The 27497-nt window shown below is 41.8% G+C and overlaps 1 protein-coding gene across 9 annotated transcripts in view; it reads left to right on the plus strand.

Moving 5' to 3' along the window:
- Positions 1–27497, plus strand: part of LOC143959417 (serine/threonine-protein kinase MARK2-like) — a 217891-nt gene that overhangs the window by 137516 nt on the left and 52878 nt on the right. For all 9 annotated transcript variants that reach the window (XM_077468060.1, XM_077468064.1, XM_077468065.1 and 6 more), the window contains exons 4-9: positions 2481–2529; positions 8444–8509; positions 11708–11778; positions 12945–13001; positions 14957–15193; positions 22631–22750. In XM_077468060.1, coding sequence (XP_077324186.1) covers positions 2481–2529; positions 8444–8509; positions 11708–11778; positions 12945–13001; positions 14957–15193; positions 22631–22750 — 600 coding nt within the window. The remainder of the gene's footprint in view (positions 1–2480; positions 2530–8443; positions 8510–11707; positions 11779–12944; positions 13002–14956; positions 15194–22630; positions 22751–27497) is intronic.

The raw sequence follows: 27497 nt of genomic DNA on the forward strand, positions 1-27497 counted from the left end.
ATCATAAGGCAATATAGATATTGTTAGCAAATTGTAAAACAAAGCAGGCTTTCGCTATGTCAGCTGAATCTGGGTCAGATGAGTGCAGAATGAAATGCACTCCTTGTGACCCACAGGAGAAGTGGAGCCAAAAAAGCTTTGGCCCTACTTCTCATTTTAATAAAACACTTTTTAAACCACCTGCCGACCGCCTAAATGGGAATATACATCATGATTTTGACGTAAATTACCGTTATGGCAGCCACCGGTAAGCCTACACCCAAAAGGGGAAGTTCCGCTTTAAGGACTCCTCCCCCGCTCCTCTTGAAGAATTGGCACTTTTGAGGGGGGCAGGTACTCGCTCCCACTTCCTTTCGGCCGCCTAGTTGGACGAAAATGGAGGTTCTTCTCCCCTCCTGCAGTCTTCACAATGCGCATTGGGCACCCAGCAAGCTGTCGCAGCCGGGTGCCCATAGTGAAGATGCAGGTGCCGAGGAATGAAAGCAGCGGGTGAGCACAACGCTAGATCATGGGACAGGTGGTGAGTGTTATTTAAATCGGCAGCTACGCTTTTTGTAACTGCTGACTTTTTATATATTTTTTTTCATAGTTGGCTGGAACGCCGCTTTAACCACTTAAGGACATGTACTGTGACAGGGCAGCACTTAATTGCAAGATCACGTACCTATACAGGATTGTTGTTGTCAGCTCTGGGGTGCATGTGCGTGCTGCCAGAGCCGCTCTCCCGCTGTGATTAGACACTGTGAGCGGGACATGCCAATCATTCGCAGAAGAGGCAGAATGGCGGTCTGCCTATGTAAACAAGACAGACCGCCGTTCTGTCAGAGGAAGAGAGCGATCTTATGTTCCTGCTAATCAGAAGCACAGATGTCTCTCTTCCTCCAGTCAGTTCATCCCCTGCAGGCCTACACAGTTAGAAATCACTCCCTATTAGCACCCTTAACCCTTTGATCACCCCTGATGTTAACCCCTTCTCTGCCATTGTCATTAATACAATGACTGCATTTTTTTTTTTTTAACACTGATCACTGTATTGGTGTCACTTTTCCCCAAAAAGTGCCATTTGGTGTCAGATTTGTCAACCACAATGTTGTAGTCCCGCAAAAAAAAAAATCGCTGATCACCACCATTGCTAGTAAAAAAAAAAATCCCTAAATATAGTTTGTAGACGCTATAAGTTTTGTGCAAACCAACCAATATACGCTTATTTTTTAACCAAAAATATGTAGCAGAGTACATATTGGCCTAAATTGATGAAGGAATTTAGATTTTTATTTTTTTTTTTGCATATTTTTTTGGTTGTTTAACTTTAAGCATTAAAAAAAACAAAAAACTGCTCCCGAATAAATGTTTGTTGCAGGACCTGGGGCATGGTCTGGGTCCACAAACACTTTTTGTGACAATTTGCATATAAGCCTTTAAAATGAGCACTTTTGATTTTTCATGTTTGTGTCCCATACACTTTAATGCTGTTCGTGTGTTCTTCCGAATTTTTTGCCTATTCGCATGTTCTGGTGCGAACCAAATGGGCCAACAACTTTCTTAATTCTGTGACAATTAACCTCTTCCCGACCAACCGCCACACTTATACTGCAGCAGGTTGGCCCCACTACGCGAGCTGTCATAGCTATTCGTCGGCTCGCGGGGTCGGGATAACGGTCGCGCCGGCCACACAGCGGGGATGCCGATGCTCGTGACTGCTGGCCACAATCGATCATGACCAGGAGACAGAACAGGGACGTGTATGTGTAAACACACACACTTCCCTCTCTGTTCTGACAGGAGTGACCGATTGTGTGTTCTTATTAGCTAGGAACCACAATCTGTCACTTGATCTTATCAGTCCCCTTCAGATAAAATTACCTCCCAGGGAACACAGTTAACCCCTAGATCGCCCCTAGTGTTAACCCCTTCACTGCCAATCAATGCATTTTTAGAGCATTGATCACTGTATTAATGTTAATGGTCCCAAAAATGTGTCAAAATTGTCCGATGTGTCTGCCATAATGTCGCTGTCGCAATAAAAATTGCAGATCGCCATCATTACTAGTAAAAGAAAAAAAAAAAATATGCTATACATCTATCCCCTATTGTGTAGACGCTATCACCTTAGCACCTACCAAACAATATACACTTATTGAGATTTCTTTTTTTTAACCAAAAATTTGTAGAAGAATACATATCGGCCTAAACTGAGATAAAATTTGCAACATCGCACAAACGCGTAATTGTCAGTTAAAGCGACGCAGTGCCGAATCGCAAAATGTGCTCTGATCAGGAAGAGGGTAAATTCTTCCGGGGCCCATGTGGTTAAATGAAAAGCAGGGGAACAAATAACTTAGATCATAGGATCACATTTGGACCATTTTATACAGAGCAGTTGCAATAAAGTTGACGTTGAAACCAGCTCTAAGTTGCATGCAACATACTGTGTATATGCAGTTCTATCCGAAATAATTATTCTTAATCTTTTTCAACAGCTCTTCAGAGAAGTGCGAATTATGAAGGTTCTAAATCACCCTAACATAGGTAAACTTTCATACTTGTTCCATTGCTGTTGTCATGGTATTTGGCTCTTCTAAAATTGACATATCATTAAAGTAGGATTAGCAAAATATCTGTAAAATACATTTTTTTTTTTTATATAGAATATACTTCATATGTTCTTCGTACCAAATGGCTTTTCTACATTTACTGTATTTATGATCTTAGAATCTTTAATAAATATATTGCAAAAGAATAAAAAATGTAGGTTTACTGAATTTTATCTGGGAGCTTGCAAATGATCATTTTTAAAGCAAAGCTCCAGTCTACAACCATATATTTTATAATCGTCTGCTCCTGCATGCTGTCATGTTTACTAAAACGCATCTTTTCCAGCACAACAAAAGTGCATTAAAATTAGTCACCCTTAAATCCTATGTGAGTTTTCATTTTGTGTTGCATGCTGCATCTTTGGTGCACATCAAAAATACACCTTCCATTTAAGTCAATGGAAAATAAACCAAAAATATACCAAAAAACACACCACAAGGTGCATTTTTGATTTCATAAGGCAAAAATGCTGGTTATTGACGAACGGCACCCACCGGTGACCTTAACAAATAGTGAATTGCATACCAGGGTCTTTACCAGCCGATGGCTACACATACAATGAACATTTCCATCCCTCCCCACCCCCCCATACTTCCATGGTGGTTCCCCCACTGCTCCTCTCTGCTTCTTCATGTGGAGGAGTAGTCCCGACCACCCCCTATCCTCGCATTTTAGCGTGCCACAGAGCTGTTCCTGGCTCCTCCTACTCTGCAGTGTCCGGTGGTATCATGGCCTCTACACAAGAACAAGAAACTGAGAATAGAGGAGCTTGGGTTGACTATCATGGAGGTACAGGGAGGGGGACATTGTGTGGCTGGTGGTTGCCGGATACTTAACCACTTGCCGCCCGCCCTATAGGCAATTGACGGCAGCAAAGTGGTTTCATAATCCTGACCGGACGTCATATGACGTGATCAGGATTATGAGCCGCTGCGCGCCCCCGGGGGCGCGCATCGCGGCGATCGTTGTTGCGGGGTGTCAGTCTGACACCCGGCAACTACGATCTCGGTAAAGAGTCTCCGACGGAGACTCTTTACCATGTGATCAGCCGTGTCCAATCACGGCTGATCACAGTGTAAATGGGAAGAGCCGGTGATCGGCTTTCCCTCACTCGCGTCTGTCAGACGCGAGTAGAGGAGAGCCGATCGGCTGCTCCTCTGACAGGGGGGGTCTGTGCTGATCGATTATCAGCACAGCCCCCCCGAGGATGCCCACACTGGACCACCAGGGACGCCACCAGACCACCAGGGAAAAGGTAATCCTCCCTAGACCACCAGGGATGCCAGTCAGCACAATGGATGCCAATCAGTGCCCATAATGGATGCCAATCAGTGCCCACAATGGGCATCACTGATTGGCATGCATTATTGTTTGGCACTGATTGGCATCCATTACTATAGTATAACACCAATGCCGCCTAGGAGTGCCCACCTGTGCTGCCTAGGAGTGCCCACCTGTGCTGCCTAGGAGTGCCCACCTGTGCTGCCTAGGAGTGCCCACCTGTGCTGCCTAGGAGTGCCCACCTGTGCTGCCTAGGAGTGCCCACCTGTGCCGCCTAGGAGTGCCCACCTGTGCCGCCTAGGAGTGCCCACCTGTGCCGCCTAGGAGTGCCCACCTGTGCCGCCTAGGAGTGCCCACCTGTGCCGCCTAGGAGTGCCCACCTGTGCCGCCTAGGAGTGCCCACCTGTGCCGCCTAGGAGTGCCCACCTGTGCCGCCTATCCGTGCCCATTTGTGCCGCCTAGGAGTGCCGCCTATCCGTGCCCATTTGTGCCGCCTATCCGTGCCCATTTGTGCCGCCCATCCGTGCCAGCTATCCGTGCCAATTTGTGCCACCTATCAGTGTCCGTCCGTGTCGCCCATCCGTGCCGCCTATCAGTGCCACTTCATTGGTGCCCATCAGTGCCGCCTTATCAGTGCCCATCAGTGTAGCCCCATCAGTGCCCATCAGTGAAAGTGAAAACGTACTTATTTACAAAGTTTTGAAACTGAAACAAAAAAAACATTTTTTTTTTCAAAATTTTCGGTATTTTTTTATTTGTAGCGCAAAAAATAAAAACCGTAGAGGTGATCAAATACCACCAAAAGAAAGCTCTATTTGTGGGAAAAAAATGATAAAAATTTCATTTGGGTACAGTGTAGCATGACCGCGCAATTGTCATTCAAATTGCGACAGCGCTGAAAGCTCAAAATTGGTCTGGGCAGGAAGGTGTTTAAGTGCCCCGTATTGAAGTGGTTAACCAGTGAATAGCATAGCTGCCACCTGCTGGCTTCCTTAACTATTGGATGGCTGGTTGTTAAGAATCCAGCACCCACAACTGCATATAATCACTTGCCACGTCACTTGCCACACGTTGCAGATTGTCCCTTGCCACGTCACTCATTGCCGATTGTCTCTTGCTGTGTCCCAGAGTCAGGCAGCAGAGAGATGATGTAATCTCTCTGCTGCCCATGGCTGCCTGTACAGTGAGGACGGAACTGCAGGGTGGGCGATGTGAGATGATGTCATCTCTCTGCTCGCCCGCCGGCTTGCTGATTGGCCAGCCACCCTCTCACCCACCGAGACCTCAGCTGCCCAGCCTGCCCGCTCTCCCTCAGCCGCCCGCCTGTGGAGCCACCCGCTCTCACCCACTAACCGAGCCGCTCAGCTGCCCAGCCCGCCTGCTCTCACCCGCTCGTGGAGCCACCCGCTCTCACCCGTCCACTAACTCACCCACATCTAATCTCTCGGGGTGGGGCGTGGGGTGCAATTGCACCATTCCCCTCCCACCCCGGATCCTCCTCTGGTTTGGTGTCCAAAGGCCATTTGATAAACTGTCTGGAATTCAAGTGGTTAAAACAAGCTCACGGCTGCAACTGGCATGCAAAATTTTAAAGCTTGGCTTGTTTGTCATCTTTTTTTTTATTTGATCCCATCTTTATTTTACAAAATTGTGTATTATATTGTTTGTGCACAGTACTCTTTCACTGAAACTCCCAATTTCTATATTTTCTGATAATTGAGACCCTGAAAAATGTAAATAGTGGTAGTTCACTTTATGTCGGAAATTTGCGCGACTTAAATGCATATTATCAGTATAAAAAATGATCGTTAATTTTATTGCACATGAACATAATATATTACACATTGCCTAATTTTCTGATAAAAGATAGATGCACTGAATAAGTAACCTCAAAATTGCATGCGCCCGTGAAAGGGCAAATCGGTATGCAAGATTCAGGTGGCACGCTTAAAAGCCATCAATTTGATAAGTTAGTCTTCAAGTGTGTGCAGTGATATATAATATGTGTAATGCAATTGCCGTTTTTGTACGTAGGGGTTTACAGCGCCCTAAGAAAATATTCATCCCCTTGAAATTTTCCACGTTTTGTCATGTTACAACCAAAAACTTAAATGTATTTTATGGGAATTTTATGTGATAGACCAACAAAAAGTGGCACATAATTGTGAAGTAGCAGGAAAATGAGATATGGTTATTAACAATTCTTACAAATATCTGAAAAGTGTGGCATGCATTTGTATTCAGACCCTTTACTCTGATACTCCTAAGGCCCCCTTCACACTGGGGCCGTGGGTGCACCGTTGGTAAAACTGAGCTGTTTGGCCGCTAGCGGGGCGCTTTACCCCCCCCCCCCCCCCACGATAGCAGCTGAGAGAGGGTTAATTCTACTGCTATGCTGGCGGTATTGCCGTGCTGCCTTATTGATTTCAATAGGCAGTATACACCGCTCCAAAGATGCTACTAGCAGGACTTTTTTTTTTAAGCATCCTGCCAGCGCACCGCTCCAGTGTGAAAGCCCCAAGGGCTTTCACACTGGAGACACAGCAGCAGCTCTTTCAGGGAGCTTTGCAGGTACTATTTTTAGCGCTGTAACACCTGCAACGCGCCCTAGTGTGAAAGGGGTCTAACTAAAATCTAGTGGAATCAATTGCCTTCAGAAGTCACCTAATTAGTAAGTAGAGTTCACCTTTCTGTAATTTAATCTCAGTATAAATACAGCTGTTCTGCCCTCAGGTTTGTTAGAGAACCTTAGTGAACAAACAGCATCACGAAGGCCAAGGAACACACCAGACAGGTCAGAGATAAAGTTGTGGAGAAGTAAAGTTAAAAAAAAAAATATCCCAAGCTTTGAACATCTCACAGAGCACTGCTCAATCCATGATCCAAAAATGGAAAAAGTATGGCACAACTGAAGACCTACCAAGACATAGCCGTCCACCTAAACTGACAGGCTGGGCAAGGAGAGCATTAATCAGTGAAGCAGCCAAGAGGCCCATGGTAACTCTGGAGGAGCTGCAGAGATCCACAGCTCAGGTGGGAGAATCTGTCCACAGGACAACTATTAGTCATGTCCTCCACAAATCTGGGCTTTATGGAAGAGTGGCAAAAAGAAAGCCATTGTTGAAAGAAGGCCATAAGAAGTCCTGTTTTAATTTTGCGAGAAGCCATGTGGGGGACACAGCAAACATGTGGAAGAAGGTGCTCTGGTCAGATGAGACCAAAATTGAACTTTTTGACCTAAAAGCAAAATGCGATGTGTGGCGGAAAACACTGCTCATCACCCTGAACACACCATCGGTGGCAGCATCTTGTTGTGGGGATGCTTTTCTTCAGCAGGGACAGGGAACCTGGTCAGAGTTGATGTGAAGATGGATGGAGCCAAATACAGGGCAATATTAGAAGAAAACCTGTTAGAATCTGCAAAAGACTTGAGACTGGGGTGGAGGTTCACCTTCCAGCAGGACAATGACCCTAAACATACAGTCAGAGCTACAATGGAATAGTTTAAATCCAAAGCATATTCATGTGTTAGGATGGCCCAGTCAAAGTCTAGACCTAAATCTAATTGAGAATCTGTGGCGAGACTTAAAAAAATTGCTGTTCAGAGGCTCTCCATCCAATTTGACAGAGCTTGAGCTATTTTGCAAGAAGAATGGGCAAACACACATACCCAAAAAGACTTGCAGCTGTAATTGCAGCAAAAGGTGGTACTACAAAGTGTTAACTCAGGGGGGCTGAATACAAATGTACACAGCACTTTTCAGATATTTATTTGTAAAAAATGTTGAATGATTTATAATTTTCCTTCCAATTCACAATTATGTGCCACTTTGTGTTGGTCTATTACATAAAATCACAATAAAATGCATTTATATTTTTTGGTTTTAACATGATAAAATGTGGACAATTTTAAAGGATATGAATACGTTTTTAAGTCCCTATCAAGTCCTTGGGTCAACCTTAATTTAAACTTTTTTTTTTTTTTTTTTTTTTTTTAACGTGCATATTGATATCACCTAGGGGGCTGAAAAGCCTCATATTGTAATATCATTTTGTCTGACAGGTTATCATTAATGAGAAATCACAGATCGTACTTTGCTAGCTTCTTTCCCAGCAGCCAGGGAAAGGGACAGCTGTAACCGGAAGTGGCAAAGTACATGGTGTTCCTTCTTTCTAGCTAGGGGACATCAGTGAGTATAGGTTTGCTCATTTCCCTTCTCTCTACTTGGAGACACCTGGCTTGTAATGTTTATACTGCATCTGTCATAGGCCTTACTGCAGTGTAAGCAAAAGGGTTAAAATGAACTTTTGTGTATTTATTACTTAAAAATTGTATTTGATAAGCAGTTTGCAAATATCGAGCAACATAAAAAGTCCACCATTTTGGATTTAGGGCCTCTGCTTACAGAAAATGTGTAATTGCTTGGAGTTTTAAGACTTTTTCAAGCAACACTTGCTGATTTTGAGTGAAAAATTTGAAAATCACCGCAAAGTGGTTAAAGGAAGTTCTCTCTCTATTTTATATGCTGTTTGTTTTTTCTAATTATTCTGATGTCTTTTCTTTCAGTAAAATTATTTGAAGTTATAGAAACGGACAAGACATTGTACCTGATAATGGAATATGCAAGTGGAGGTTTGTTGTATTTTATTTTTTTTCTCCTCAATTCTTACTGTTCAATAAATCTGCTAAGACTAATGACAATGACCAATGCATTCTTCACATACCTGTGAACAGTTGATTATAGTTCAACTGCTGCATTTTTTTTGTACTAGTGTGGAGAAGGTTTACCACCTTGTTTAGGTTTTTATTGCAGCATGTCCATTGCATCCCTTACTTTCTGTGAGTTCAATAGGGCAGGAAGTTAGCAGAATCTTTCCAGCGGGGACATAGCAATTTAAAGAGTAACTACAATTTTGTTGAGGGGAAAAAAACCATTCCCCTCTGAGTAAGAGCTGCACATTGCAGATTTTTAACAAACTGCAATGCATTAGGAAGCATTATGATAAAACCAAGTGCCAACCAAAGCTGCATCCTAGGACAAAGCTAACCCAGTTCTGCTGTGTGCATTCTACACATTTGCATATATCCTAGAGAAGTGTGCATAGAAGACTCTATTTCATCCTTCTGTTCTTAAAGGCCACATATATACTAGACGTTTAGCCCGTGTGGGCAGAAGGAACAGGTGCTCCATCCAGCACCGCTACCAGCAAATCTGTTGAACTGTATGGAAGGCTGAAAAATGCAGTGGCTGGACAGTGTAACGAGTGGTACGACTGTTTGCACCCAGGGACAAATGCATGGAACGCAGACCTCGTGTGTTCAGGGCATTAGTCCCTTGGCGCATACAGCCTATAAATGTTAGTGCCACTCGGTGCACTGTCCAACAGTTGCATTTTATTGCCTCTTAGAGAACTAGCTGACTGCTAGTAGTGGGGCTGGACAGTACACCTGTTCAATCCACACCTAAACATAACAATCTCAGGCACAGAGACTAAACCTCCTGTGTGCATGAGGCCTAACTGTTTGTCTGCACGATTGCATTTAAAGACATTAACTTCTTTAAACCACATAGAATTTATAAGAGCTTTTCACACCGAGCAACCACTTTGCCGTTGTTTTAGTAGTGCTATTTAGCTGCTAGCGGGCGGTTTTAACCCCACGCTAGTGGCCGAAAAGGGATTAAATCCACCTGCAAAATGCCGCCGGAGTAACGTTTTTTAGTCGGCAGTATTGCATCGCTGCCCCATTGATTTCAATGGGGAGCAGCGGTGAGTTCACCATTCCTTCACTCCAAAGCAGCTGCTGGCAGGACTTTTTCTGATGCCCTGCCAGCGCACCGCTCCAGTATGGAAGCCCTTGGGCTTTCACACTGGAGTGGATGGAGCCACTTTTTTTTTAGGCGCTATTTTTTAGTGATGTAGTGCCTGAAAAACTATGGCAGTGTGAAAGAGGTCTAAAGGTGTATTTTTATGATTACAAATATTTAAAGCACAGATTTAACTTCTTTAACATTTTCTACAGGTGACATTGCTGCATGTTCTTTTATTTTTCCCATGTATCTTTCATTATTTTCTTTCTAATAAAATTTGTATTCATAAGAAAAACACACTTGCATGCCGAAAAGCCTCTTAAAAACATGCCTTATGCATAAGTGTCAAAAGGCCCTTTTCCTGCATGTATTAGGTCTAGTTCACTCCATTGTGGCTCTACTAGCTGTGTTTGTGTGGGCATGGCGACCCATTCATTTGGGCTGCTATGAAAAAGGTTCTTGCACTATTTTTAAAATGCAGCGGCAGGAAAATCACATGCCCTTTTCTTCCGTTTCCTGCACCTGCAAACTTGCTGCGTTTTGTAGATGTGTGGGGGTGCTTTTAAGAATGAATGGTAACCCTGCACATTTTAAATAACAGCATGTTTTGGCTGCGAGTGATTGCAGGTGCAGGAACAGGTGCGATTCCTACACTTTTAATTGCCCGCAATAGTGTGAACCAGGCCTTAGAGCATATGCACCATGGCCATTTTTTTTCCCCTTCCCCTTCCTCTCCTCTCTGTAATGCAAAAAAAAATAAAAAAATTCACTTAAATTTGTACTTAAAACAGTCACTTAGAAATAATACAATTGAGTATCAGGCGAAGACCTGTACATACCTGCAGCTGCCAACAAACTTGGTTGCTCTACCTGAATTGCCAGGCCATTGACACAGACATACTCCAATACTTGGTGTCAACACTTGCTCTATTGTGATGGGTTACTGTGTCTCATTGTTCAATAATAAAAGTACAGAAGTGTCCTCCTTTCCAGGAGTGACCAACGTTGCTCATCAGAATACTCCAAATTTGGGCACAGTGGTAGGGCTTGAAAGGCTACTGCAAATATGCACTTTTAGGTGCCTGAACTGCTTTATCTGATAGCAGATTTTCTTTTACAATAATTGTTTTAAACTGCTTTATTTAATAAATACAGTAACACATCATTGTGCGTGTTACTACAGACTCATAGGTGTGGACAGGTCCTGAGTAAATGCGATGCAGTCACTGCAGATTTAAACATAAATAGTGCGGAAGCTGGTGCCTGTGATCACTATGGAGCTAATTTAGCTGTGAAAAGTGAGTGTTCTCATATTTCTGTGGAGCCACATCCAATTTGCATCGCGCCCCCCCCCCATATTAAAATCGCCAATTCAGATGCTGCCCTGCAGCTTGAATGTTTTATCTGTCTCTACATCTCTGAAATCTTATGCTTGGAGCAAGAAGAAAGGGGGCTTACACTTCGTCATACCTGCTGAGCAGAGAGGGGGGTGCCAGAGTAGCCTCCAGGTGCGGCACTTGCACTTTGGTCTATGGCAGTGATGGCGAACCTTGGCACCCCAGATGTTTTGGAACTACATTTCCCATGATGGTCACCTACACTGCAGAGTTCATAAATATCATGGGAAATGTAGTTCCAAAACATCTGGTGTGCCAAGGTTCGCCATCACTGGTCTATGGTGTAGACCAGTGCTAGCTCTGAGGCATAGGTCCTGATGGCAGACTAATGAAGCTAATTACATGAGCCAGGTTGATTTTTCCAGTTGCCCTGGCAGCTGCCATTTGTCCAGGCCAAGAATAGGGTCACACAAGGTTTTCTCTATCTGTGATTAAATTGCATTGGTGCTGCCAGACAGGATGGCCTCCTTCTAAAATGAGCACTTATTTTACTTTTGAATTGAGTTAATTCAGATCTCTGCTCTATGAAGTGTGTTTACTGTGGGTTTTCAATGAAACATTTACTAGCCTGAAATGATCAAATCACATTCTGTTTATTTACCTAACTTCATAATCTCTTTTTAGGTGAAGTTTTTGATTATTTGGTTGCTCATGGAAGAATGAAAGAAAAGGAGGCACGTGCAAAGTTTAGGCAGGTGGGTTTAGCGTGTTTATGCTGCCATGTAACTGATCTGTTTTCCTGCACACTGGTTATAGATACAATTTACAATGAATTGCAGTGGACCTAAGATCATTTTATCATCTTGTCATGAAATAGTATAGTAGTAAAAGCCAGAAAGCATCTTTGCAGTGACTGTTCGCTGCGCTTGGTAAGTAAGGTAAAGCTCTGACAATTACTCATACAATACTTTACCCAAAATAATTTTATATAATTTTCTTGAGACAGAGCTTTCTTTTGGTGGTATATAATAACCACTGGGTCTTTATTTTGTAGTATTCTAAAAGGAAAAAGGTAACATTTTGATAAAAAAAATTTCTTTACTTTCTGTTATAAAACATACCAAGTAGAATAAAGTTTTTAAAAATTTAGACCAAAATGTGTTTTTAATTTCTTAAAAACCCACCATGGCAAGTGTTTTATCACATGTCAAGTTCCATCTCCCTACTGCAGGCTTTCAGTCATGGTGATTTGAGGTGATGGTTATTTTAAAATTGCAGAGCACTACATTTTTTTGCATGTAAACCTACTGAAACACATTGCAAACAAAGATGGCTGCAACTCGGTAAAAAAAATGGCAAAAAACACACTGCAAACACATTACAAATGCGTGTAAATGCGCATGCAGAACTGCATACTGGACACAGTGATTGCTTTAACGAACCCTAGTCCTGTACATAAATGACAACTTTTGTTTTAGGCTACTTTCACACGGAGGAGTTTTTCAGGCGCTAAAGGGCTAAAAACAGCGCATGTAAAGCGCTTCAAAAATGCCTCCCCTGCCACCCAGTGTGAAAGCCTGAGTGTGAACTTTGACACTGGAGCGGTGTGCTTGCAGGAAGGGAAAAAAGTCCTGCAAGCAGCATCTTTGGGGCGTTGTGGGAGCGGTGCATACACCGCTCCTAAAAAAACCCCTGCCATTGAAATCAATGACCAGCGGCAGCTAGCAGGGGTTAAAAGCGCTGCTAAAATTATGGTAAAATGCCGCTAAAAATAGTGCCATTTTGCGGCAGATGCTGTACTGAGGATATATACTCTTCACTACAAGATTGAACTTGCTATGTACTCCACTTTGAAAGTAGACACAAACTAATATTGTTGCTTCAGTCCTTGGTGACGATTTACATGTCACTTTCTCCTCAGATTGTTTCTGCTGTGCAGTATTGTCACCAAAAGTTTATCGTACACAGAGATCTAAAGGTAAGAAGTTATTAGTGTAAGTAAAGATATTTATTTTTATTTTTTTTACTTTGATTTTCTTGTGACTTTTCCTATGGAATTACATCATCTTACAATTCTGCTCTATTAATAAATGCACTGTGTAGTTAAATGTGACTGAGCATTAATAAATAAAAAAAAAAAAGATACAAAAATGCAGCTACATATGCCCTTTTGTACTAAAGATGCTCTAATAATTCAGACCCAGGGCGTTTCCTTATTGCCGCAAGGTGAGGCATGATGTAAAACGGCAAGAGAAAATAGAGAGAGATTATTTGCCTCCATATGCATTAGATTTATAGCTTTTTACAAAATGTATAGCTTCCATTTTTTTTTTTTTATTGAATCTTTGAAAAAAAAGTTCCACCCTATGGAACTCTTCACATGGGTGTCCAGTCTGTCGGGCAGATAACAATGGATGCACATCCAAGCTAGTTTATGTCTGCAGAAAAGAACGGAAATGATCTGCGTCCTTTTTTCCCTTCTTTGTAGACCTAAACGGATGCCATCCATTTGTGTCTGTATCATTTTGTTAGTTTTTCGGCAAGAAACAGGTTTTTTATTTATACTTTTGTCACCCATGACTAGTTCCTACAACATCATAAAAAAAAGTATAATGGAAAGTGATGTGAACTGAGCTGAAGACTGATGTGCAAACTGTTGAAACCTGAATCCGTATTCATTCATTTTTTGTTTTATTTTTTCCTTTGGAAAAAACATGATGGAACTAATACCCACGTGAAAGGACACTTGGCAATGGTCTCCACAGTGCAAACCTTTTTATGGCCCCTTGCACACGAACGGACTGATTAGGTATGCCTGTCGTTTTTTCAGGTGGACCCGATCAACCCCTCCTATCTCATCTGTGGAGCGGAGGGTGTAAATGGACATGTCTGTTTACACCCACCGGCATCACATTCAATATGCTTAAAACAGGTGGATGGGGATCCCTTTTCTGTTGATCGGATCAGGTGGCATTGGGTTGTAAACGGACAGGTGGTCTGTTTACATCTGACTGCCCATAGAGGAGAATTTGCTGTGTCTGCTCTGTGTAAGTGGGGTGGACACGGACCAGCCATCTGCCTGCTCAGCAGGAATGGGCAGACAGATGCCCCGTGTGGAAGGGGGTGGTTGAATTGAGAATCCGAAAATAAGTAGATCCGTTGCACTTATTTTGAGTTAAAAAAAAATAAAGGAATTGTAATGGCCAGTGCTGATATGCTCATTTCTTTCCACTTGGCATTAGTTAGATGTTTCTGAGAGCATTCTGAGCTCATTGACCAATTCACTTGACTTGCCTTTGACCGCCGCCTAACCTGCTTTTGGCCTACTTCAATCTGCTTTTGTGTCCCTGCTTGCATTCTGCTTAGGGTAATGCTTCTGTAAAATAAATGTATAAAATTGTGTGTATAAAGAACTTACTGGAGCTGTTTTGATCAGCTATGTTTGTATGCAGTTGCAATGTATTGAACACCTTTATCTTTATGATGCATTCGTTACGCATGAACTGAAGAGATGATGTGATAAAGGGTATCTTTATCCAAATCTCAGAACCCCAGTCGGGGTTTTCTTGCTGTCCGAGTCCTGCTGGAGATTTCACTTTACTTCCCGTCTTTGTCAAATGTCACTTTTTAACAGGAAGTAAAAAGAGAACTACAGAGGGGACCAAGACAACAATAAAAAGAGCGTTGAGGTTTTTATATTCTTTTAGAAACATGTTCTATCACTTCCTTCTCTGGTGAGACTGGAACTGAGGGAAAATCCTATTGGTAGTGTCACAGATGGAAAAATCCTTTCAGAGTTTCTAATTTTCCCTATTCTGTCCAGAAGCGCTGACTAGAGGATGCACTTTTAAAGCCTTCTATTGCTGGTTCAGTTTTTTACAGTATATTTTATTGGTGTATATATTGTGTATTCCCACATCTCCTCTTGCTTAGGCGGAAAACCTGCTTCTGGACTCGGATATGAATATAAAAATTGCTGATTTTGGCTTCAGCAACGAATTTACTTTTGGAAACAAGCTGGATACATTCTGTGGGAGTCCGCCATATGCAGCCCCTGAACTTTTCCAGGGAAAGAAGTATGATGGGCCCGAGGTGGATGTGTGGAGTCTCGGAGTTATCCTTTATACGTTGGTCAGCGGTTCCCTGCCTTTCGATGGCCAAAATTTAAAGGTATTTTGCATTTTAAATAAAAACAAAATCGAATGTGCTTAATTGCTAGGATTTTAACCTCCCTGGCGGTACGATTATTTCGGATTTTAGGTGCTAAAAGCGGTACCATTATTTTGCATGAAAATTTGGCGTTTTATATTGTAGTCCTGCAATTCTTAGGAATAACTCTCTTAAATCTGTCCAAACCAGAGTCTAGCAGACATCCCGGGTATGATAAAGTTTGAAAAATTAAATCATAAATTATAATATAATAAATAATTATAAATAATTGTACCAAATAATAATATAACAATAATAAAAATTATTCAATAATGTAATCAAATCAAAAACACTGAAATTTGCTCAGTTGCAGAATTGTCACTGTCATTACTTTTCAGTATTTGATGACGGATCTCCCCACAAATCGCTATCGCTCAATTCTGCGAGTGATTCTAATTTATTATCGCTGTTTTCTAGCTGGTCTAAAATCATTTTTGATGTAAAATGACAGTTTTGGTTGCTATGGGCAATCTCCAGTTTCCAGGCATAAAGAACAGTTTTTATTATATAAAACTGCATGCCGGACACTGGGCAGACCACTAGGGACAACGGGGATGTGAAATATTTACATACAGCAATGTAATCTGTAAGATTACATTATACTGTATGTTTACTGTTTGTTTCACTTTTTGAATTTGGCGCCGATCTCCGTGCCCGTGCGTCGCAACGCTCGCAGGGCACGGAGATCGGCGATGTAATGCATCGAGCGAGACACGGCTCGCTCGTACAACGGGGAGACAACGCTGGATCCGAGGGAGAAGGTAAGTAATCCTCCTCCTGGATCCAGCGATGCAGTCCCGAGTCTGACTCGGGGATACCGCTCTTGGTATAAAAAATCCACCCCGAGTCAGACTCGGGAATACCGTCAGGGGGGTTAATGTAAATAAGATAAGATGGTAATATATTGTGAATACCTAAGTGTTAAGCTTTATTATGCCCATTTCATTTAGTAGGGATAGAATATATTGTAATTTTAATATGTTAATATTTTGTGAAGAACTTTAGAGATTGTACTTAAAATGGACCTACATTTGCAAGGTCTGCTGATTTATTACGACACCTCTTCCCTTCTTTCAACCACAAACCCTCTAGGTGATAAACTAGGCTTTCCTTAAAGCTGGCCATACATGGATTTAAATTTGTCCGGTCCCTGCTGAATCAGCTGAATTCAATCCATGTATGGGCAGGCACATTGTGCACAAGTCTATTGATCGACTTGTGTACAAGCAGCCTGTCAGGTTTTTCTTGAATGATCAGTGTCCTAGGATATAACTGGCAACACTAATCATTGTATTCTGACAGTGGGGAAGTCTCCCTGCTGTCAGAATACAATACCACAGCAGGAGGGATTCCCCCATCCACTTCAAATGTGTGGATGGGGAAATCCGATAATTTTTTTTCATTTAGCCTGCGAGTTGAACTAAAAAATAAATAGTCAATGTTTGTGCTGCCACACTGCTTTTATGCATGGCACCACCATCCTTCTGATAAGAGCCCAGGAGATGCAGGGTAGCCTATATTTCACAAGAAAATACTAGAGTGCTGTAATGTATCCTCACCATGCGTTCCCTGGGTTGATGGTGAGGGATGGCAAAGGGGGGGGGGGGGGGGGGGAGATAAGTGGACCTTTCCTTAGTGGCAAATGCTTGTATATAGTTGACTGTTCTCTGTTGGGAGCAATTCATCTATCTGTTCTAACTTTTTGTTTATCTCCAATTCTGAATACTGACAATACAGCAAGGTCAAGACCGCTATGATTGATTCCCTGTATTGGTTTTCACCTTCAGTTTCTAAAGCAGTGTGCAGGTTTTTTTTTATTTTTATTTTTTGAGACAAGCATAAATGACGGTGGAAGGTCAGAAATAATGTTAGAAATCTTTTCTGTACTGAAGAATTATGTCATGGGTTTTTAAAAGCATACAGTGCCTTGAAAAAGTATTCATATCCCTTGACATTTTCCACCTTTTGTGATGTTACAACCAAAAATGTAAATGTATTTTATTTGATAGACCAACATAAAGTGGCACATAATTGTGAAGTGGAAGGAAAATGATAAGGCTCCTTTCACACTGACGATCTGTTCAGGTCCGCCTGTCAGTTTTTTAGACGGACCTGAACGGACACTCTATAGAGGTCTATGGAGGGACGGATGTCAGTGGTAACATGTCTGTTGACATCTGACCCGCTCCGATCCGAAAAAGTGTGATGGAGGAAAAACCTATTTTTCCATCCATCATCTGATCGGGTGACAACTGACCCTACGTTCCGTCTTCATCCGATCCCCCATAGAGGAAAACGGTGCTCTGACAGGTCCGTCCCTGCAGAGACAGACCTGTCATCTTCCTGCTCAGCGGGGATCGACGGAGCGTTCCCCGCTGAGCAGAGCGGGCTCCATACACGGACACGTCCGTGTGAAGGAGCCCTAAATGATTTTCAAAGTGTTTACAAATAAATATCTGAAAAGTGGGGCATGCATTTTTATTTAGCCCCCCCCATAGTCAATATTTTTTAGACCTTTCACAGCAATTACAGCTGCAAGTCTTTTTTAGGGATGTCTCTACCAGCTTTGCACATCTAGAGTAAAATTTGTGCCCGTTCTTAGTTGCAAAATAGCTCAAGCTCTGTCAAATTGGATGGAGCGTGTCTGAACAGCAATTTTCAAGTTTTGCCACAGATTCTTAATTGGATTTAGGTCTGGACTTTGACTGGGCCATTCTAATGCCTTGTACACACGGTCAGGCATTCCGACAACAAAATCCGTCTCATTTTTTCCTATGGATTTTGTCCTAAACTGGTGTTGCATACACATGGTCAGACAAAGCTGTGGGAAAATCAGATTGTTCGGAATGTGAGGATGTTCGTTCGTTATGATGGGACTATGTTGAGGCTAGTAGCCAATAGCTTTGGTAGCTTTGGTCGTGGCGTTTTGTCCGATCGGAATTCTCTACAAACAATCGGAAAATGTCTGATCTGATTTCTTTTTTTTTTTTTTGGAAAGTTTGAGATCCTGCTCTCAATTTTTTTTCAGTCGGAATTTCCAACGGAAAAAGTTCGATAGAGCCCACACACAATTTTCTGACAATATAATCCAATCGGACCTTTTCCGTTGGAATTTCCGACTGTGTACAAGGCGTAACACATGAATATGCTTTGGTCAAAACCATTCCATTATAGCTCTGGCTCTGTGTTTAGGGCCGTTGTCCTGCTGGAAGGTGAACCTCCGCACCATTCTCAAGTCTTTTGTTGACTCTAACAGGTTTTCTGCCTTGTATTTGGCTCCATCCATCTTCCCATCAACTCTGAGCAGCTTCCCTGTCCCTGCTGAAGAAAAGCATCCCCACAACATGATGCTGCCATCACCATTTTTCACGGTGGGAATGGTGTGTTCAGGGTAATGTGCAGTGTTTTCCATCACACACACTAGATTTTCGTTAGGGGTATCAGAGTAAAGGGGGCTGAATACAAATGCACGCCACACTTTTCAGATATATGTAAACATTTTGAAAACCTTTTATCATTTTCCTTCCACTTCACAATTATGTGTCACTTTGTGTTGGTCTATAACCTAAAATCCCAATAAAATACCATTACATTTTTGGTTGTAACATGACAAAAAAAATGGAAAATTTCAAGGGGCTTTGAATACTTTTCTAAGGCAATGTATCTCTAAACAGAACTTTTTTTTATTTTATTTTTTTCTTAGTTTTGCATAGTGGGGTAATGGTTAGACTGGAGATCATCATCACCTCTTCTTTTTTTTTTTTTTTCCTGGTGACCAGAAACAAAAAGGGTAAAATCTTAGCGTTCCTTCTGGTGAAAGTAGATGCGTATACACCACTACCCTACTTGAGCACTTTTGCTATAACCCCTTAAAGTAATTTTCAACATTTTAAAATGCAACTCCATACACTCAGTTTGGATGAATACCAGTTGATTCCCTTACCTATCATTGATGAGGTATCTTGTTCACCTAGCAACAATACCATAGCACATTTCAATTGGAATGTTTAAAGTGCCACTTATCACAGTTGGCGTCACCACATTAGTGACGTGTTCTTTGTTTATCCATGAAAGACCCTGTCATTGTTAGATGAGATATGGAAACTGTAACCAATGTATCTTTTAACTTGAACTCTGAACTACGAAACACTTATAATTATCATTTACTTAAACCAATGTATTTACACATGTTACATTTTTTGGTGAAATTTTTTTTTTAGCATTGGTCCAACGCAAGAGGTGAGGGGAAATCTTCTAATGGGGACAACTTTGTAAGCGGGATATGTCCCCACTCTTGTGTATATTTCCTCTAAGGGTCCTTTCACACTGATAATTTTTTGATGTGCTTTTGAGATTTAAAAAGCAGAACAAAAATTCATGGAAATTGTATCCCTTTTAATCCACTGGCACTTTTTACACCAATGCACTGTGGGTACGGTGTGTTTTTAAAAGTGCTGCATTTTTGGTGCATGTTTGAAACAAAATTTAGGCACAAAGATTTGTTTCTCTTGGCTTTACTAAAGTTTATGGAAATGGAGAAAAGCGCCCACAATGTGTTCTATAGTTCTTGGTAGTAAAAGCTTTAAAGTAGTTCTAAAGCCTCAAGGTTTTTATTACCTTTGTGCATTGTAAAAATAATCTTCTGGGTACAGTTCCCCCACCCCCCCATACTTGCCTCCAGCGATGTGCATGAGAGCAGTCACTTTCCCCTCATTTGCTCTCACAGTAGTGTGAGTCAATAACTTCTGATACTGTCAATCACAGCCAGTGAGCCAATGAGGAGAGAGTGGGAAGCGGGTCACTCTGATTGTGAATAGAGGATGTCTAGGCAGGCTATCGGGGGGGGGGGGACTCAGCAGGGGAAAGGTGCCAGAAGCGCTGGTGGGTGACCCAAAAAGAGGATCGTGGCTGCTCTGTGAAAAACCTTTGGTAAGTATAACATGTTTGTTGTTTTTTTTTTTTTTTTTTTTTAAATGCAAATCTTGCCTTTTAGAAACACTTTAAATGTAATAAGCTTAAAGGCATTTCTCATGGATCCCAGTACAATTTTTCTATTGGGGTACTAGGTTTGCAAATCTTTAAGAACCCATGATGTATAAAAAGAAAGGGGCCTTGGCATGCCAACCCAATACCTTCTGCCCCAAGGCTTACAAAGAATGCCCACCATCAAGTTAGCAAGATGTAGGTCAGGTTGGGTAAGGCCCCATGATGGTAGTACATGTGCTTCAAAGTCTTGGGTACAATATGTGATAGCCTGGCAGAGCTGCCATGGCTTTGTCAAAGTTGGCAAGGTAAAGTATCCAATGCAAAATTTGGTAAACTAATGTGCAGGAATATTTCATGAGTTTTGAACAATTGTGGAATCCACAATGGGAGTGAGCATCATGTGCTCAAATGCATATCACGCAACAGTCAATATACACATTAGTATGTACAAAGTCTCATATTCGCAAAACAAAATGTTTGCATCTAGTAAGTTCAAGACATAAATTCCCATATGAACAGGTTTTTTTTTTTATACTTGAAGATCTCTACACTCTACACATCTAGTGTTTGGGGATTGCATATGCACAACAAGCAGATCACATTGATATACTTGGGCATAACCGAAGAAATGGTTTACTAAATTCAAATAGATTGTTAATTTTGCAAGGGAAATGACACTGAGCAAGGGAATTTTCCCAGAGCTATATGAATTTGGTGCAGTTTCAAAGAATGCCCAATCATTTCATTTTTGCTTGCATTTGATTGAATGATAGAAGTCGGCCACGCTTCACCTCATTCACTAAGGGAGAATTCCCTTAAAAAGTGCAACTTCCATTTTAAAAAGAATAGTCTATTTGCATTCAGTAAATCAACCTCGGCGTGTTTGCAATCGGCAAAGAAATCTCACATGGCCAGTCTCTTGGTCAAGTGCATGGCTTATAGTTTCACTTTAAGTACACAACATCAGCATTTTGTAATGCAGGTTTCTCTAATCCAAATAAATTAAATGTAAAGGTGCTGCGCTTATGGCTAAAGCTAGTGTCAATAAAATCCATATCAATGTTGTGAAACAAATGTGAATGTGTTTGCCACTGACAAATAAAAATTATGAATGGTGTGATCAAAAATCACAAAGCATCAGTATTCTAAAAAAAAAAAGTTAATGTTGCAAAGTAAACATCAGCAGCACCTTTATATTTAAAATGATTGTAAAGTCTCGTGTTTTTTTAAAATTTATTTATTTTATAACAAACCTGTTCTACTTACCTACTCTGTGCAGTGGTTTTGTGATTTTTTTTTTTTTTTGTGGTTTTGCTGCTCCTGGCCCCTCCTTCCTGTCGAGTACCCCCCCACCCCCCCCCCCCCCAGCATGCAGCTTGCTATGGGGGCCCCTGACACAGAGCTGTTTGGCCCCGCCCCTCTCTCTCCTGATTGGCTAAATGACTTTGACAGTAGCGAGAGCTAATGACACCGCTGCTGTGTCTCAACCAATCAGGAGGGAGAGTCCCGGACAGCTAAAGGACTTGTGGACATCGCTGCATAGAGATGGGCTCGGGTAAGAGAGGGCTGCTACACACAGAAGGCTTTTTATCTTAAAGCAGTGTTCCCACCCAAAAAAATAATAAAAGCCAGCAGCTACACCTACTGCAGCTACTGGCTTTTAACAATAGGACACTTACCTGTCCTGGAGTCCAGTGATGTTGGCACCGCAGCTGATGTTTGCATCAGCTGTCGGGTGCTGCCGCCACCATTGCGGGTAAGGGTACCCGGCAGTGTAGCCTTATGGCTTCATGCCGGGAACCCTACTGCGTATGTGCGGGGCCCACTCCTCTCTTTCTGGCCCGGCAACAGGGAGAGGAGGAAGGGAGCCCCACGTTGATGTCACGGGCTGCGGCCCGTACGCCCAGAAGTGGGAACGTATTACCCCCCCCCCCCCCCCAAAGGTGCCAATTGTGGCACCGGAGGGAGAGAGGAGACAACTTTTGGGTGGAACTCTGCTTTGATGCATAGAATGCATTAAGATAAAAAACCTACCTTTACGACTCTTTACTTGAAGGACGAATTTGCTCTGTTAGTGTTAGCATCTAATTGGATTGTTACTGAAGCGCAATCAACATACCTCTATATTTATTCATTAATCCAATTGATGGGGTCTTGTTTCTTGCTACTGATTTAGACCTAGAAATTTCTAAGGGCTTACCCTTTTATAAGCATAAATCATGTTTGCAGGTCAAATATCCTTTTTTAAAATGGCATTTTCATTACTGCCCATTTAACCTGCTGTAGATATCCCTGCTTGCTCCAAGTCAGTCTTGATGATGCCTGGTTAAAAAAATAAAATAAAAAATCTGTTCAATGCTAAAACTGGTCACCGTTTAGGTTTCAAGCAATATTTTATTCCATCTCTTTCAGGAGCTGCGTGAGCGTGTATTGCGTGGTAAATATCGCATTCCTTTCTATATGTCCACGGACTGTGAAAATCTGCTAAAGAAATTCCTCATATTAAACCCAAGCAAGAGGGGCACACTGGAGGTAAGGAGAGCAAGCTTTTAATCAATGCACATTTTCAGGATTTCCTAATTCTAAATCTAAGATAAACTTGTCAGATCTTTCAGTACAGCTAGTACAGCAATTTTTAAAGTGGTTGTAAACCCTTACAACACACTTTGACCTACAGGTAAGCCTAAATTAATGCTTACCTGTAGGTCCAAGAAATATCTCCTAAACCTACACGGTTTAGGAGATATTTGCCGAAAGACAGGCACCGCTGTCTACGGCGCATGCGCTGTAGACAGCGGTGCGCAGGCACGCGCATGCGCGGGAGTCACGTCATCGCGGCTTCGCCGAATGACATCGGCGGAGCGGCGAGACCCATGAGAAGATGGATGCTCGGACTACAGGGGACAGCAGTGACTTCGCTGGCTCCTGTGTCAGGTAAGTGACACATAATGGACTACTATGCGATGTGATACATAGTAGTCCATTATGCTTTACCTTTGCAGGGAATGAAAGAGGAAGTAAACTCATCAGGATTTACTTCCTCTTTAATGTTCATAGCTTTGAAATATTAATCAGTTCATAAATCAGGATTTTGTTATGAACAGGTACAATATGATCTGACCACCTTTAGGCAACATGGTCTCAAAGGTTCTATAAACTTACACACTTTACTTGGCCATACAAATTAGAAGAGGTTTCCTAATGTACCAAGTGATAATTTCCCCAAAGAGAAATTGACCTGAATAGTGGATCTCCTGTTCATGACTAAGTTAAAGAATGTCAGAAGAACCCCCTATGTTGTTTGAATTCTTTTGACAGCAATACGATTTGATATTTGCACTGTTAAGGTAGGATATGGACCAGGGTGCTGTTGCCAGACAGATGGCATATATGATTAAGTCAGTTATGGAGTAGTAATATTGTGAATGTTGATCATGATACAACCATGTCAGAGTACATGTAAATTTGTTTATCATTTTTCTCTTGAGCTATTTGAACACTTGAGAATTGTAAAGCTAATTTCTAAAAACGTAAACAGTCATTTTTAAATGCAAGTGCATGTTGTGTGCCTTTGGTCTGATATTAGTAATGTTTGACAAGGCCACATGAATTATTGTTGTGAATATCTAAAACTGCTAAATATCCAGCTAGCAACTTGTTAGACTTTCCATTGTTCTTCCTGTATTCGTTAAAAATTTGAAAATGGATACATTTTTGCTGTTTTCTACAAACATATTTTACAATGGCGTGAACAGATTTGTTGGTACTCCTAGAAGCAATTATAAATAATTGGGTCCTAGTGATAGTTCAGACTTGGCCATACACCCTGTGGATTTCCTCTGCTCAATCAGCACTGCAGGCTATATCCAGCAATGCTGATTAGTGTATTCTGACAGCGGGGATAGTTTTCCCACTGTCAGATTGCAGTAGCTCAGAAAGGATTCCCCTATCCGCCACGAGTGTGTGAATGGGTGGAATAGAGTACTCTTTTTTTTTTTTTTTTTTTTTTTTTTTTCAACCTGCTGTTTGAATAAAAAAAGGCTTGTGTGTATGGGCTGCTTAAAGCAAGTGAAACTTCCGCTTATCTGCTCCCTCCCCCCATTATTCCCCCTCCAGTGCCACATTTGACACCTTTCAGGAAAAAGGAGGGGGACACAGGTACCCCTTTCTTACTTCCGGGAGACTGTGCCACCTGGAAGTGGGGAAGGGGAAGTTCCGCCCTCCTGTCCAGTAAGAAAGCACGGCACGCTTCATGCATTGCATAGTAGGAAACTGGCTGTGAAGCCAAAATGCTTCGCTGCCGGGTTCCCTTGCGATGAATGGCTGGGGTGCCGACATCACGGGCCCTCTAGAAAGGTAAGTGTCCATGTATTAAATGTCAGCAGCTACAGTATTTGTAGCTACTGCCTTTCATTTATTTATTTTTTTCCCAGGCCAAACAGCTTTGTGTAATTGGTATCACACATCTTCAATTTTGTAATAGTCGTTCAGCCTTTTTAAATAGAGCAAGGTAGTCACTCTGCTGTTTGGTGTAATCTGTGCACAACCCTGAACATGGGCCAGAGACAGCAAAGGAGGGAGTTGTTTGAGGAGATCAGAAAGAAAATTATAGACCAGCATGTCAGGTAAAGGCTAGATCATCATCTTTAAGCAGCTTGATGTTCCTGTGACTACAGTTTCAGGAGTGTGGAAATTTTGTAAAAAAAAAAAAAAAAACCTACTTGTCCAAGGGACGAACTCATTTTAACTAAAACCGTATTTAAATTTGAGGTGCTTTTAGAAATGTCTGGGGCTTTTCAAAACAAAAGGGGTGTTATGGCGACTTTAAACTATAATGTTTTTAACATTGGGCTGTTTATCCCCTACTCCTTTCCCTGCCTGTCTCCAACACCACACCCAGGGACTAGCAGGGAGGGGAGAGACCTTGAAGTATGGCAAGAACTGATTGGGTGCTTGTTGGGCTCTCTTAACACCCAGAAGTCCATCTGCTGAGCTAGTAAATGAATCACCGACCCCCAGTGGAAAAAAAACTTTATTCCTTCAGGTTACACTCGCATATGGAAGAACTTGGGTGCTCAGTACAAGTGCATGCTGGGCAGCCAAAGTAAGCTCTGGTGTCTTCTCCATTAAATGTTAAGTTCACCTTTTTAAAAAAAAAAATAGATGCACTTTTTTGCAGGTAAAGCATTGCACCAGCGATCAGCAGATCTTAACAGCAATGTGGTAGTTTATTGAGAACTACGAGCTGACATCCACAAAGGATGTTGGTACTTGTAGTTGATTCATTTACAGAACACCCTGAATGATGGTTGCGTGTGGGCAGAGCCCACTTGGCCGAGGTCTTGTCAAAAAGTGACAGCTGGTACAGGGAACTTCTCCCCATATCGCTGTCACACAGAGGGCCTAGATCACAGAGCCACTGCAGAAGCAGGAACATGTTACATGTTCCTCTCTAAAAACAGGTGATTTCTTTGCCTGAAGAGTACATAAACCCTCCAAAACATATATTTTTTTCTGAAAGCAGACGCCCTAGAGAATAAAATAGGGGTAGCTACAATTTTTTTTTTTTTTTTTTTTTTTTTTTTTTATGCCGCACAATATTACCGCAAAGGTCTAGGAAATGCTATATTCCAGTAAAAAAACATACTAAAGTTAATAGTAGGGGGCACAAAAGCGCAATAAATTACCCATTTTCTTTTTTAGTAAAATTTAAAAGCCGAGTGTAATTGGATATTCCACATGTCAAACCTTAAATTTGTGTCCACCTGTGAAATGGAAACAAATGTCAGAACCTATATGTTCGATAGGTGACGTTTTAAAAGCCCCCTATATGTCATCAGTTTAGTGTTATGGAGGAGGACTGGTGCTAGAATTATTGCTCTCATTCTGACGTGCGCAGCGATGCGTAACATGCATCTCAATTGTCGTTTGCAGGTGTATGCGGCCCAATGTGTGTCCGCTCTTCTCCCTCTCTTATACCTGGCGGCGTTCTGCTATGCTGGCCTCTGGCCTGCAGATGGGCAAGCGATGCCCGAGATGCACAGCAGAGGGTGGGGGCATATTGACATGGTGTTCCTTTTAAAACATGTTAAACAGCATAGTGCTTGTGCAGTGTTATTTGTCCCTTTCTATGTTATAAAAATACCTGGCTGATCCTGCCTGTTCCTGTGTCCTCCTATGGGAACTGACAACAGTATTTGTTGCTGCTGATCCATGATACCTTGGTTGGTTTACGTACCTCTGTCATCCCACTGTGTTCAGAGTCTCTTTCCTCCTTTCCTCCCTTCTATCTGTTGCTAGTGGGAGAGCCATATCCTCCCCACCCCTCCAGCTACTATTACAAATTTAGTGATTACAATACTGGCAGCCCCTCTGCAATAACAAGATATACTGTGCAGGGTCTTTGTTTTTTAAAATCATGCAGCTAAATACCTTCTTTCACATAGCCCATGTGTGATCTCGTTACCTCCTGGCTGACGTCCGAGGGGAAGCTCTGCCCTTCCCGCTGTAGTCCTCAGATCAGTCACATGACCACACACTGGCGATGTGAAAGAATTTATTTATTATTTTTTTAAATCGTGCAGCTAAATACAAAGACTCTGTAGCAACAAGATATAATGTGCAGAGGGGCAGCCAGTAATTGTAATCACTAACTTAACCACTTTTAAGTTTAAAGGGTATTTTCACTTTTGCAGCTAATTAGGATAACTACGGTATATATTTTCTGAAAGTCCCATTTCACATAGCGTAACTTTAAAAAAAATATTTAAAAATTGCAGTTTTTGCTCTTTTCTGGATCTTCTAGCAAGGAAAACATTCTACTTAGATCTCTATTATTATGAGGGAGATTGGCAAGCTGTTTTTACTATAATTTAACCCTGTCTAGAGGCAGACATCTCCTCAGTTGTACTAGATTTGAACACTATCTTAACAAAGGGTTAAAACCTTTAGGAGCCAGGCTTGGCGGGTGCAAATGCTTCCCTGGGAGGAACTGAAATCACTTGTTTGCCCATAAAAGTTGACCAACAAAACACTGGTTAAGGGGTTCTATCATTTTGTGAATATCCTGCCATTTTTTTTTTTTTTTTAATATTGTGTTGAATTAAAAATCAATCTGATTTTAATGAATGCAGAATAAACAATTATGCATGGCAATTACTTTTGTAGGTTTCAAGTCCCTTCAGAGAAAATTGTAGGTTCTGCTTTTGTGGAAGGACACCAACAAATTTATTCACAGTTGTGCATATACATTATATGGGCATATACATTGTATGCGCTG

Source organism: Lithobates pipiens, unplaced genomic scaffold (assembly GCF_037356315.1).
Source record: "Lithobates pipiens isolate NorthernLeopardFrog02 unplaced genomic scaffold, aLitPip1_a1.2 Scaffold_74, whole genome shotgun sequence".
NCBI lineage: Eukaryota > Metazoa > Chordata > Amphibia > Anura > Ranidae > Lithobates > Lithobates pipiens.